Source organism: Gasterosteus aculeatus, chromosome 14 (genome assembly GCF_964276395.1).
Source record: "Gasterosteus aculeatus chromosome 14, fGasAcu3.hap1.1, whole genome shotgun sequence".
Classification (NCBI taxonomy): domain Eukaryota; kingdom Metazoa; phylum Chordata; class Actinopteri; order Perciformes; family Gasterosteidae; genus Gasterosteus; species Gasterosteus aculeatus.
Genome location: NC_135702.1, coordinates 12298148 through 12312239, shown reverse-complemented (window position 1 = coordinate 12312239; position 14092 = coordinate 12298148). Strand labels below are relative to the sequence as shown.

At 43.4% G+C, this 14092-nt stretch overlaps 1 protein-coding gene across 8 annotated transcripts in view; it reads right to left on the bottom strand.

Annotated features, from left to right (window-relative positions):
* cacna1bb (calcium channel, voltage-dependent, N type, alpha 1B subunit, b) overlaps nt 1-14092 on the bottom strand; it is a 128065-nt gene that overhangs the window by 29898 nt on the left and 84075 nt on the right. For all 8 annotated transcript variants that reach the window (XM_078088209.1, XM_078088204.1, XM_078088203.1 and 5 more), the window contains 9 exons: nt 13219-13977; nt 11609-11814; nt 11119-11254; nt 10160-10289; nt 9801-9860; nt 9211-9317; nt 2930-3026; nt 597-757; nt 301-438 (listed from right to left, as the gene is read on the bottom strand). In XM_078088209.1, the coding sequence (XP_077944335.1) occupies nt 301-438; nt 597-757; nt 2930-3026; nt 9211-9317; nt 9801-9860; nt 10160-10289; nt 11119-11254; nt 11609-11814; nt 13219-13977 (1794 nt within the window). The remainder of the gene's footprint in view (nt 1-300; nt 439-596; nt 758-2929; nt 3027-9210; nt 9318-9800; nt 9861-10159; nt 10290-11118; nt 11255-11608; nt 11815-13218; nt 13978-14092) is intronic.

The following is a 14092-nucleotide window of genomic DNA, read 5'->3' as shown; positions in this document are numbered from 1 at the left end:
CACGGTTTGCAGCTGACATTACCCCAGTTTCACTAGTGTGCGGGAAAGCTATGGTGTCCTTCGGGTAACACAAACCCACAATTGGTTTGATTTGTCTCTACTGGGCCACAGTAGAAACATGGCGATATATGTAGATATGAATGACTCATTTTAATCAAATGAAAACAGACATTCTTAAGAGCATATTATACGCTAATAAATCCATTCCTGTAAATAGATTCCCCCTTAAAAGCGGCACACCGCATGTTTAAAGTTAAATTTGAAGCATGAGGTGTTGATATGGCGGTTGCTCCGACTTACAGCGGCCAGCCCTCCCCGGTGGACACCGTGAAGAGCGTGAGGAAGGCCCAGAGGACATTGTCGTAGTGGAACTCGTACTTCTTCCACTCTCTTGGTTGAGCTGCCACGTCGTCCTTGTGGTAGTCCAGAAACTGACCCCTGAAAGAGAGAGACGAGAGGAGAGGAGACGGAATCCGGGGGAAAAGGAGGCAACAGAGACAAAACTAGATCATCTGAAATAAAAGGGAAGGTGCCAGCCAACAGAGACCACCGTAGCTCCATCGGTACGTGAGGACGGGCGAGTTTGGCTGAAGTACCTGCAGTCTTTCTCCAGAGCTTTGGACTCGTCGGTGCAGTAGAAGAATTTTCCCTTGAAGAGCTGAACAGCGATAACAGCGAAGATGAACATGAAGAGCATGTAGACGATGAGGATGTTCAGAACGTTCTTCAGAGAGTTCACGACACAGTCGAACACCGCCTGGAAAAAGTACACGCTCCATTCAATAGGGAAATAAAGAAGATCACTAGCGATGTAGGTGGGTTGAAGAGTGTGGGAGAACCGCAGCGTGGATAAATAAATGAGGTAAATTACCAAAAAAGATGAGGCTGTTTGCCCACGTGAAAATGCAAAGACTAAACAGAATGAAAAGAACACTAAATTCATTCAAAATAAACGTGTTCGGTTGAATGTGAAGACTTGACTTAATAACTTTTTAATGTGTTGAAACATAAACTCTAATTTAAAAAGGGATTCAGTTAATTTAATAATCTTTTAATCAAACTTCTGAGGAAGAAAAATAAAATTGGATACAATTCCTCTGCACAGCATTGCTTCCAATCTTTTTCTAGTGACCACTTAAGGTTTGGAAGCAGAAAAGTCTCCAGTTCGAGGTTAACTAAGCTTAATTTGGCTGAAAGGTGAAAATAATAGTTTCAACAGCGCTCACTGAAATACCCTTTTCCAGCTTGTACCTTGAATCTGCTTTGAGAACTAAAAAGTGGCACCTTTTTTCATTGAAATCCTTGTCATAAGACCCTTCTGTGCTCGCTTGGGTACATGAACACACCTTCGCATGGAGCCCGTCTCCCTGTCCGACAGTCTCTCTCTTTTCGTCTCTTTGCTTCTCTCTGTGAGATGAAGCGCTCCGCTTATCCATCCCGACACGCAGGCAATCTAACCGATGAATCCGTGGCTGCATGAGTGATCGGCTATCGAAGCTTCTGTCTCCAGAGACCCGACGGAGCACATTTCGCCCCTCCGCTACCAGCCTGTCCGTCAAGCATCCAGGAGGAGTTGTGGATGAGCGTCTTGCTGCCAGCTCTGATCAACCTCAATCATCCCACTTCTATTACTCCAATGAGAGCTTTCATCTTTTGTCAGCTCCATTACTTTTGGAAGATCTACTGCCTTCACGCAGCAGAGGGAAGCTGTCGTTTCTGCGTGAGAGGCATCAGCTGACGGTCTTGATGAGGGTCACAATACATTATCACTAAGTCTACATACGATTCCCGTTTACCTAGAAGCACTACGTGCAATTTCAGAATGTCAAACTTTGCTAGCCGGCAGTGTTTGTATAGAAAAGGATTTACGCCCGGGATGATCTAATGTTTCGATGATACAAAAATGTTGCCTCACTCATCAGAATAATTTTAAAACGTAGAAATTATTACAAAGTTGTGTTCATTAAACGTTTTGCCAAACACGTGTAATAGTTCTGCATGTTTCACTAACATTTCTACTTAAGTGTACAGTAACTGAAGGTATTTAGTGTAAAAAGGGAAAACGAGAGGATTACTATTTAGGAAATTACAAAACAGCGATGTCGCTTATTTAAGTGGATAGCTATTTGTCCGCAGTGAAAGAGGCAGTCGGCACATTGTGATGCGACGATTAACCAGTCACAATTATGCAGGTACATTTTCGGAGTCTAAATTACAGGTTAAAAAAACCTGAAATTGTATGATTATATCAAGAACAGCCACTTAAACCCTTTCAACCATGCCAATCAAATATGAACTGCATTAACAGTATCTCCCAAACCGTACTGTTGTTAAAACACACCGCTGTAGTCATTTCGGGAAAATCATGAAACATACTAAACACACAGCAGGGGGTTTGAGAGGAATATATTGAATATTTGTCAGTTTCCACTTGTTACATGCACTCGCCTTTCAAAATATACGTATTGTTGACTAACGCCTCACACAACTAGCCAGGGACAAAATGTCAATGCTTTCTCCTCTGCACGGGATGCGCTGTGCAGCCCCCTGGACAAAAGTCTATCTCTGTCTTTAGAGGAGCGTATGTGCCAGAATCAGCATCCTGGCACGGGACGCCTTCAGTAAAGGAAGCAATTTTCTGTCACTTACTTTCAATTTGTGTGACTTTAACTTCTCCAGTCTCCACAACACAGAGCACCACAAAGGTCAAAGCGATCAAAGCTTCATTATTGAGAAAGAGATACTACACATTCAAAACGCGACTGTTGTAAATCAGGAAGAGCAATTCCTCCTCGGTGGACTATAAATGCATTTGACTCATGGCGGCGTGTGATTGACACCGGTTGCAGCCCCAGCTGGCTGCTCTGCTTTGTTGTTGTTGTTTTTTTCTCGTGATGCACTGGATGGGTGACGGATTGGATTACCGTACCTTCAGCTTGGGAAGCCGTTTAATGGTCTTGAGTGGCCGCAGGACTCGGAGGACCCTCAGGGACTTGATGGTGTTGATGTCCTTGCCCTTCGTCCCTCTGTGCAGATTGAGAGAACAGTTAGTCCGGGCGACGCGGCGTCACCGGCATGCATGTTAACCCTTTCGACCCATCCTCCAGTAACACCAGCAAGACTGTGGTTCGTCAGGTGTACTGTGCACGTGGATAGATCCCTCCTTAGATTCTGTTAGTAGAGTACATGCAAATGAGTTCATGTTATTCTACAGACGCATGCAACAGGAGAGGAAGATTCATTCAAGCACTGTGCGTGAGTGCAAATATCAGACGCTGCTCCACCACTTCATCATTCATTTATTCCTTCTTTGATTTTGTTTGTCATTGCATGTCTTTGCTGACTTTTGTCATTCTCTTTTGTTCATTCGTATTTTTTTTATTCGTTATTTAGATCCCCTCAGCTGTATCTCATCCCTCTCTTCTCTTTTCCAGTTCTTCCCTCTTTCCTTTTGTCTATTTCGTTCTTCTTCTTTTATTTTGGTCCTCTCTTTCTTTCCGTCTGTTCTCTTTTTTCTTTTGCTTGCATCCATATTTGTCCTCCACTCACCGTCAATGATCGCATTTCCCTGCAAATACACGATTATCTTTTGAATTATTTTCCTTTGAGGTATTTCATCATTTAGTTCAAAACAAAATTCCAACACATTTTTCATCAACATCCGTTTTTAACGGATCTAACTGCAGCAAATTGCATGTAATAGTCCAATGAAGCTAGCAGGCTGTTTCTGTAGAATAACAGATATTCCACACTGTGTGGAGGGAAAGCACAAAGAATCAGCTTGAGGAAGCGGCGTCATTGGAGGACCACTGCCATCAGTCATTGCAGATGTTGCGGGTTTTAATAACTGGTCCCATGCAGATGGAATACAGCTGAGCCATCGTTCACTCTATCTGACATTGGCCAAGGACAATTGTTAATTAATCATTTTCATGTACACGTAGTGTGGCTGTTATTCTTTATAAAAAGTGATTGTCGATTGTTTCTGCGATTCTTCGATTTAGAAACTGGGAGTGTTTTCATATCTGTGTGTGCACTGCAATATATTCACATGTGTTAAGTGAAGAATGTGGAGAAGGACACAACAATACTAGAGACTCAATTTGGTCTAAAAGTCTGTTAGTCGCCCCAAGAGGTCTCGTTTTCTCTTGCACCAGCATCAGTTACCGTCATACGCGGGGGACGAAAAACACTTTAAAGTACTTTACTACTGTAAAAAGAGGGCCATGTGTTCAAGCTTGAAATCGTAAAACTCCAGGAATACATGATTTGTGATTTACAGGTCTCTCAAGGGTTGTGTCTTCTTTTGCAACCTTTTCCAAAACACAAACACAAAACAAGTGTGAAGATAAAGTAATCTTTGTAAACTGGACATGTGCTGAACTACAATGGAAAGCTTGTCATGCAGTCTACATACAATTTAATAAATACATGTATTTTCGTCATTGCCACAGAAGATTGTGTTACCAAAAATATCTTTTCAGTAAGACCTTCCCAGTTCCTCCCACCCTAAAAATAAAAACAATTTTCTACTTAACTACCTCTGGCAGTTACCTGGTTCTTCCTTGTGCACGATGGGCAATTCAACATTATTAGAAAAATAATGTTCCAGTTAAGTCCTTTCCAGGAAATAAGGTACCGGCTCCTTTCTATAGAAATAGCATGAAGATGATTGTCTCTGTAAAATAAAGCACTGTTGGCTTTTACCACCTTCCTGTCCCGGCCTTTCGTCCCTGTAACAGTTCAATAATTAAATATTTCTGTTTGTAATGTTTGTAAAAGTCTCTTACGTACTGAGGGAGAACAGCGCGGTGCCAAACATTTTAGGCCTTTCCTTTCTCAGCGGAACACTAACAAATTGGCATGCGGCTCTCATGCTCGGATGACTCGGTTACCCTGGCATGCAGTCTGCAAACTCGATGCCAGTCCTCGCTATTTGAGGAACGCGACACATTGTGACGGCAAGAACAGCCTCCCAATAGCTTTCAGAAGGGCCGTGGGAAAATAAGATATAATGTGTGTATGTGTGTGTGCGCGCATGGATACAAGGTTGTGTGTTCTCAGTAACAGCACTGGTGGCTTTTAACTGAAATAACTTATAATAATATAATAATTACCGCATTGGTAAGAGGACTCTGCCATGTTTTTAATATGTTTATTGTTACGCTGTCTACTGTCACGCACCAACCGCCAATCAAATTCCTTGTATGTATGACATATTTTGGCAATAAATGTTTCCTGATTCCTGATTTAACTGTTGTATTTGTGTGTGAGGTGTTTTACAGAGCAGATGTGTGTGTTTGACGCAGGTTAAATATGCTATCTAACTTAAATGTGCTCAGCAGCCTCTTCATCATGACGTGTGTCTCTCAGCTGGTAGCTGGCGTCCAATCAGAAGGACTTTATTGCCTCAGTCCTCTGATTCAACCGATATCTGATGAAGTGAAAATCTATTAAGTGCTGACTCATACTGGTGCCGTCAGCAGCTATATGTTGGTCTTCTGAAAGCTATGATGTGGAGTTCCCAATATTGTCTGAATGTCCCAATATTGGGACAGGAGGTCAGAGAGGAGGGAGGGGGAACCATGGTCTTTCCTAGAATCTATTCAGACAGGTTGATGAACAGGTTTTTCACGTGTGAGGAAGAAAAGGACTGGGAGGGGGGAAGGGGGGGGGGGGCAATAAGCAAAAGGTAGTTAGGGACAGTTCCCACCTGGACACGCTTTGATGCGATCTAATGAGGAAAAAAAAGCAATGACAAACATAACACACAAACATCACCCACATAAATAGAGAGCACAAGCATAGAAAGACAGAGCAAAACAAACATTTTAAGCTGATGTCACAGGCATGAAGACACAGTGACATTAATTGGCCTTTTAAAACTTATATTCGAAAAGAAAAAGAAGATAAAAGACAAATAGAAGGAACTTCAACTAATTGACCTGTGAAAGAGCGAAGCAACAGACACGTTGGATCACATATTGCAGTGATTGTGTGTTCCTCACACAGGAATGTAACACATTTATAGTCATGGACACTGAGAGAGAAACCAAGATGAGAGGACACCAATGACCACGTTCACACTGCAGCTGAGAAAACCAGATATGCTTTTTAAAGACATCGTCAACCAAATCTGCTGTGTACTGAATAACAAACTGCCGTCTCGATCTAACTGGGGTTTATTTCCCCTGCACTGGATTCACGTCGCTGCCCACTTTTGCAATTTCTTTTAATGTTTAATTTTTAATGGTCCTGCTGAAGAGTTTGTCTCAGGAGATGAGAGACCAAATTGTGTTTCAAATATCTGAATAAATAAGCATACAAATGGTTTCAATGAAATTACATAGATCTTTATTGGGTCTGTTAAGGTCAACGGCATTTGTGACTGAGTGGGTTTCCGCGGGTTAGTTTCAAAACTGGTCCAGCCATTTAGATATAAAGTGGGTAGGTCATGTTTTTCCTGCACACGTGCAAAAAAACGAGCTGGTGCTTTTCATTATGCGTATTTCTTCCATAGACATAGAAAACGTGAACGGTTCCCAGCCACCACAACGTTTATGTGACAAATGAAGTCGGCTGGGCAGAGACAGTTTGGACAAATCAGTCTAAGCCTTTTTTCTTTTAGGTAAATTGGAAAGTGAGCACACCTGCCGACACAGTTGTGGCTGAAGCATGGATCTCCGTTTTGGATTTCACAATAATATATTTACAGTTTGTCTTTGTTTTCTTGTTCTCTCCTAACCCTTTCTGATCGTTTCACTAGTCGTGTTTCTTTCCTCGTCAGGAGGACGGCAGTCAACTATCCTCTAAGGCTTGCGGTGTGAATGTAGCCGGATACACGCTTACATGCCATGGATGTGAGTTGATGAGAGACGAGGGATGTGAACTGATGGACTGATGAACCCCGGCTGAAGCTCGCTCTTTTTTACCTTTGTCTTGTCAGTAGGGCTGACAACGGATATTCTATATTTGAATATAGTTTCAATCACTGGATGAAGCCTGACATATTTAGAACAAGAATCGCGACCTTAAATTGCTTGCACAAAACTCTTGATCAGCACTCAGCATTTGTTTATTGTTAAGGTTCATTTAAACCGCTACGCGCAGAGAGAGAGGGGTCTGCGCTGTTGGTAGTTTAGTTTACTTATTTACTTATTTTTGTGTAGGTAATATGTTCTTAAATATGTTTAAACTTAAATAAATGACCTATACAAGTAGTTATGTCCCGTTGTATAAATTTGTCCGAACGTCCTTTTTGAGCAATTTTGACAGCCTTACTTGTCAGGCAGACGTCAGACTGAACTGAGACTGCTGGACATAATGATGCTAATACCTGAAAGTATTCCATTTATATGAACGGTGGCTTTAGAATAAATCTCATTTCTGGTCAGACACATACTGATACTGAAAGCTCCCTTTTCATCCTTTTATAATATTATTCGTGTTCAATAAAATAAAAAGAGCTTTTTATTTACCACTCACTCTCCATAATAGATTTTAATCAGCATCTTTATACTTGTGCATTTATTATGGACTGCACTCATTTCATTTGTGTTAATGGAATCTAAAACACCTTTTACTTACTTCTTCTTCTGAAAGCCTGTGTCCGGCAACGTGGTATGTTTCTGATTCACAGTGCTGCCACGCTATGAATTATGTATATTCTTCCAACGAACACGTCTAAAATATATCCGACAGTTGGAAAACCGGTGAACGCACTTGTGTAACCCGAATGCAGATGTAAGACACACTTACAAAACACAAACAGAATAAATGCCAGAATCTTTGATCCCAACTGTGACGATGATGATAAGAGCAAATGACAAAATATGACATTTGTTCAAAACATTTGGCAGAGAGAGGGAGGCTGCTGCAGACGAATCAATGAACTCCGCAAATGACACAGACTGAGATGGAGATGAAGGACAACAGAAGACAAAAACTGAGAAAAAAACAAGCACATGGACAAATACACAGGCAGAGAGACCAGGCAGCATTACCCCATAAGGCTCCTGAAAGCAATCCGAACCAGAAAACAAAAGAGGACGGGGAAAAGTGAAAGAGAGATAACAGAAACAGTCAAAAACAGATAAAAGACAGAGAGAAGCATCAATACACAGCTGGCGAAGGAGAAGAGATTTGAGCGACAAGAAGCAGTACAAAGAAAAATACACAGGGGACTAACTGTGGACAAACTGTCAGGACGGACTAGCGGATATACTGTCTGGGAAATATCAGACGGCACTGGATGAAACAGAATATGTAATCACCTTCTTACGTCAAAGGCCAAAAATGCAGGTCTGTAAGCGTCGAGGGGCTAATTACCGCCCTTAATACTGTGGCTGTGGTTAACATGTATTTCCCACCTAAACTAGAGATTTTATCAGTTTAATATTCTTCGAGGTTTCATGCGCCGCAGGCTACCAAAGCAACAATACAACCTCTTCTATACACGTCACCTTCAAGTGAAACAGATACCAACCGATTCAATTCAATACCAAACATGTGAATGGAAGCGGTGTGTCTTACTGGATAGCTAATTGCAATCGCACCACACAGATAAAAATATTGTACATATAATAACAATTCATTGAGTGAATTTGTTTATTGGACCAAATACAAAGTTGCTACAGCAAACCGCTAACTGAAGGCCCCGCACGCCCACATTGCACCTACAGCAAGACTGGTCGATCGCGAAGGCAGCGGCAGTAGATCGCCTGCCATTGATTAAAGAAATCACGTTACGCATGCGCGGTCGAACAGAAACTAATGCTAATGAGCGATCCTTGCTTACTAACGGACACATTTCATTTCATCCAAAGGCAACCCTGGCTGACTCCAATCAGTGCAGGTAATCCGAGTGAGGTAATGACCAAGAATGTCTGGAATGGTTGTCGCTTCCAACAGATGAGAAGCTTGTTGTTTTTGTTTATCTCAACGCGTTTTGCGCTGACGACATGCAGTGCTGTTGTTCCGTTTTGATTACCGCTACTACTCATTTGCCTGATTACAGACCCCCCCCCCCGCCCTATTTTGGAAAAAGACACTAGAACGGCCCCAGTGTGTTAGCATGCTAGCCTGCTCCAGAGAAGGGGACTAGAGTGAAGGTAACATCAGTTTAAAATACTCTACCCCAAGACAACCAGACTGAATGTAATATATTATATTCAGTCCCCGCAGTGACAAGTAAAGGAAAAGTGGACTTACGAGCAGGCAAAGGCCACCAGGGCTCCGCTGACCACAATGAAGTCCAGAATGTTCCACAGGTCACGGAAGTAAGCGCCAGGATGGAGGAGCAGTCCCAAGTCAATCATCTCGAGTCACAGAAAAAATATTACAATCGTTTTAAAAATCTCAGTAGCTTTTTTGTGGTTTTACGACAATATTTAGAACCCTCTCTCCTTCTGAAACATCTTAAGAAGACCTCTGGCTTTAATATCTAGTACCTTTCCATTTCAGTGCCGCAGTGCATTCATAATCGAATGCATTCGGAAACAGGACAGAGTGTTATAACAGTTGAGAAATGTAAAACCACAAACCCAATTAGCGATGCCAGTGAAATGACAGGGCTGTTGGCTGTGTGCAATGAACCAAGCTCAATTGGCCTGAAAATGACTATAATCCTAAATCCTAATTGGATGAAAAACATGCTGTTGAAACCATTGTGTTGTGTAATTTAAACGTTGAAAAAAAGTTTACATTTTCAAGCACATTCATCCCAGTTTTTGAATTGCAAATTACCAAAACATTGCTGGGCTCAAATCTGAGTATCCGTGGATTCTTTCAGCCCCCCTCACCTTAATCACCATCTCAAAGGTGAAGACCCCAGTAAAGACATAGTCCAGATACTTGAGAATCTGCAAAGAAAGAAAGCGAGACAATATCCTCTGAGTTGACTCTTCACAGACAGACTTGTATTTTCAGTTTGAGACCCTTAGGAAGCTTGTGTGTGAGAGAACGGACCAGTTATGCACAACATGTTCTTCTGCCCTGTCAGAGGTCGCAAGCTCTGTCAGCTTTGCAACCACACCAAAAAGGAAAGAAAAACGGCCCAAATGAAGTGTGTTTGTGTGTGAAGTGCGTGTGTGACAAGCAGTGTGTTTGAGGTCCACTTGCAGATGTTTATTCATGATGTCTAGACGTCAGTCCAGCTCACGTTGTTGCGCGGCGCGTTAGCTTGCACTGGGTCCTCGGCTGCCAGGGCGATGCTGCTCATGGTGATGACCATCAGGATGCACATTTCAAAGTAGCGTAGGTTGACCACGTAGTGACACAGCCGACGCACACTGCAAGACCACACACACAAACTGATGTAAAAGTACGCCTTGAGTTGCTCACTAGGTTATGTCCTCCTGTAACACTTGTATCCGTCCCCGTCAGGTCAATGAGGTGCACATGTATCAACCTCAGGCTTTCTAAACAACTCCTGGACATCTATGTCTTCTAATGGAATTTACATGTAATGCTAAAAAAAAATCATACACAATAATATACACACATTACAAACAAATAACGTTTTCTGTACTTTCCAGGATTGATATTAATGTCCCTATCAAGAGTTTGGGCGAAATGTGGCTTTGGATCAAAAGCTCCGGCCTCAGCGCGTCACACCCTGAGATGCTCAGCACACCAACCCTTCATTTTGGCTTAAGGTCTGAGGTGCTGGCGCTCCTCCCAACTGCTTTACGCTCAGCTCCAAACCATCCCAGTGTGCGCTGGAGGTGACGGTCTCAAGCCAATGGAACTACATTGTCAGCATAGAGGAGAGACGCAGCTCTCCCTCTTGTTACACAATGCAAGATCTGCCATAATATCTGCATAGAAAACAGTCAGAACCTTCACAGTGAAAGTATTCACTGAGGGAAGTATTTGAACTATTCACCAGTAAGTGGAAACGCTCGTGTTGTTTTCCCGTGAATAGAATCTACTAGAACAAGGTCGGTGAATTAAATCAACATCTTTGGATTCACCTCATGCTGTTGTTTTTTTCCCCACCACATGGTGAAAAAGTCTGATCATGAAACGGTTTTAGAAAGTTTTTGTTGCCCTTAATTTGAATGAAACTATTAATATTTGTCTGTCACCCCTCCAAGTTCCTTCACTGTTATGACTTACGGGTTTGTTTGCCCGAAGATGAACATGGAGCTGTAGGGAAGCATCTGCCGAGGCCCATTAGCTGCGTCCTCCTCCTCCTCCTCCAGGTCTTTCTTCTCCTCACTGAGTCCAAAGTTATCGCAATCAAGGTTGTTCACTGGTGTGGAAGAAGATAAACACACTCAATAAACCAAGGAAGCACAAACTGTTTTTTTTCTGACAGATTCTATGAAGTTGTTTTATGATTTACTTTCTCCATCCATTAAAATGGATCATCAAAAAACAACATGGTTTCAGAATCAATTATTACTTAAGATTTTCACACATTCATTTCTTTCCTGAGATCTCACGCTATTTTTAATTAGCTTTAATTACCCTCAATGACTAATGACTAGTGGAAAAAATGACAATACGGTGTTTTAATCCGTTACAATGTGAATAATGTTTAAAAGCTTAAAATGTAAGACTTTTCCTTCCTACTGCTCCCTCACTTGGTGTGAGCGTGACTCACCGGGTATGATGGTGGTCTCTCTGGGCGGGCAAGTGACGGTGACAGGGATGATGATGGCGTTGCTGTTGAGGCCCGCCTGGCTGGCCCTGGTGGAGTTCTTCTGGTTGTCGGCATCCTCTTGCTTTTCTCCAGGACTCAGGCCACTCCGCATCGGCTGCGGAGGGCTAGAGGCGAGGCCGTCCTCCTCAGAGTCCGGCTGCCTGTCCCTGGAGAAAGAGATGTGCGTCTTATCACACGCATCATTGTACTCGAACGCTTGAAACATACAGGATGCTTTGAGCCTTTTCTGACAAATGAGATCCATACGAGTCCTCTGTCCTCCTGGGAAACAGATCACAACATAAGTGGCAGCAGGCTAAGATGGTGTTATACTGTTATCCAAACACAGTTCTACTGTGTTTATACGCAAAGAAAAATGGCTGCAAGGATTAAAGTATTTTGTACTATTTCCTAACAAGTCAATCAGAGTGCTATAGCGAGTGTTTAGATGATGCTTTGAAATGCTGCTTTTACACCCCATGAACTCATATTTAAAAGATATAAAATGAAGCAAGACTCTGCAACTGTAGGTCTCTTTTCTGAGTTCATATTCATTCATGTTAAGAGAGCTTTCAGGAATTGATGTCACAATTCTGCTGTGTGGAAAACATCGGCGCGATCGGAGGTCTGTGAGAGCGCCGCTACAGTACCTGGTCTGGTAGTGCAGTGCTCTAAGTTTTTCCCGTAATGTAAAACTAAAATAACTCATTATTAACTAACATTTTCAAACATCAGTGGTTTTCTACTGGCTGTTCATTCAACGTTAAACAAAACATAAACACTGACACTTGAGCAGCAGGAAACACTTGCTCTAATTTGTCTGTTGGGGGGGATTTTAAAAGAACTAAATATCGTACCTTAATGCTGGAATCATTTTCCCTCTTGGAGGCAACGGAAAGAAATTGAACACAACACTTGACATGTCACCAGCGTTTCAGTTGATCTGCTTCTTCGTTAGCCAACGACCTCACTAAAAGAAAATCTCTCTTGTTGGTAATTGCTCTACGATGTTCACCACCTATTCCCAAACTATGTGGGCCTGGTTGTCTGCTGAGCAGCGATTGTGCAATGCTTATTTTTGAAGCTTTTCAAACAATAGTAGGGTTGAGACGAACCACAATAGCTCAGCACACCTTTAGGAAAAATCCCTGTCAATCTGCACAACGTTGAGAGGTGCAGATTCAGGTGTTCATTATGTGTAGGTTCATCACTACGAGCTACTCAATTCACATTGTCGTTTAATACATTGTCATTATAGTAGTGATTATAGTCAATTTAAGTGGTAAATGGACTGCACTTGTGTTGCGCTTTTCTATTCTTAAGACCACTCAAAGCGCTTTTTTAATGCTTTTTTTTTCACCCATTCATACAATGAGGACAGGGGCGACCATGCACGAGAGCACTTTGGGATTAAGAGACCTGCCCAAACAAAAATCCTGTGTGATGTGCGTCTCTCGCTAACTTCAATACCATGCCACACAAGAACACGAGGAGCAGTACTATACGATGGAAACGGGGTGCTGCAGTGACAAACTCCTGTGTGATTTTGACTTATTTTGTGCAGTCTTTACCTGTGACCTTTGGTTCCATTCTTGTTCCTCTTACAGTCGTCTCCTTCCAGAGTGGACTGAGCTCGGACCATACGAGAGCCGCGGCCCTTTCTCTCCCCATTACTGTCCCCCCCTCCTCCTCCTCCTCCACCCCTCCCCCTGCGTTCTCCCTGCGCACCATTGGCCATCAGCCCGTTTCCCTCTTTTGGTGCACGATGGAAGTGATGGTGACGGTGGCCCCTCTCTTCTCCCCCTGACCGACAGTCCTTGGCCTCCTCCTCGGGGGAGCCGGCCTGCCGGTGGTGCCGGTGTCCCTGGCCTCCGTCGCGGCCGTTGCCGCTCTCCCCTCTACTGTCCCTCACCTGGGCACCGTCGCCGTTGTGGTCTCTGCTGCGGCTGTGATGGGTGTGGTGCCTCCCGCCCCGGGCTTCGCCTCCATCCCCTCTCTCCCCGTTCCTGTCGCGGTGCCGGTGGTGCTTCCTGGAGTGCGAGTGGAAGTTGTCCCCCACCCCGTCCTGCCGGGGATTGCCCAATTCCTCCCACGGCCCTTCGGGAGGCCTGCTGGGCTTGTCGCCGTTCTTGGCCTCCACCACGAGCGGCCGGTCCAGGTGAGTCTTCGTGTCCGGGTGCAGATGGAGGGTGGAGGACTTCTGGAGGCGTTCCTCCGGGTCGAGCTCGTTGAACAAAGCCTCGCTGCTTGTCCTTATGTTGTGTCTCCTCAGCTGGTTGGTCCTCTGCTCCCACACTGACATGGCCTTTGCCGAGCGCTGCTGCTCTTTACTGCACAAATAGGAGTCAAAGCCACAGAGAGGGATCATGGGAGAGGGAAAAACAAGGACATATTATATGATTGGTTTTTGGGATTGTTTTGTTTGTTTGGGTTTTGGGAGAACAA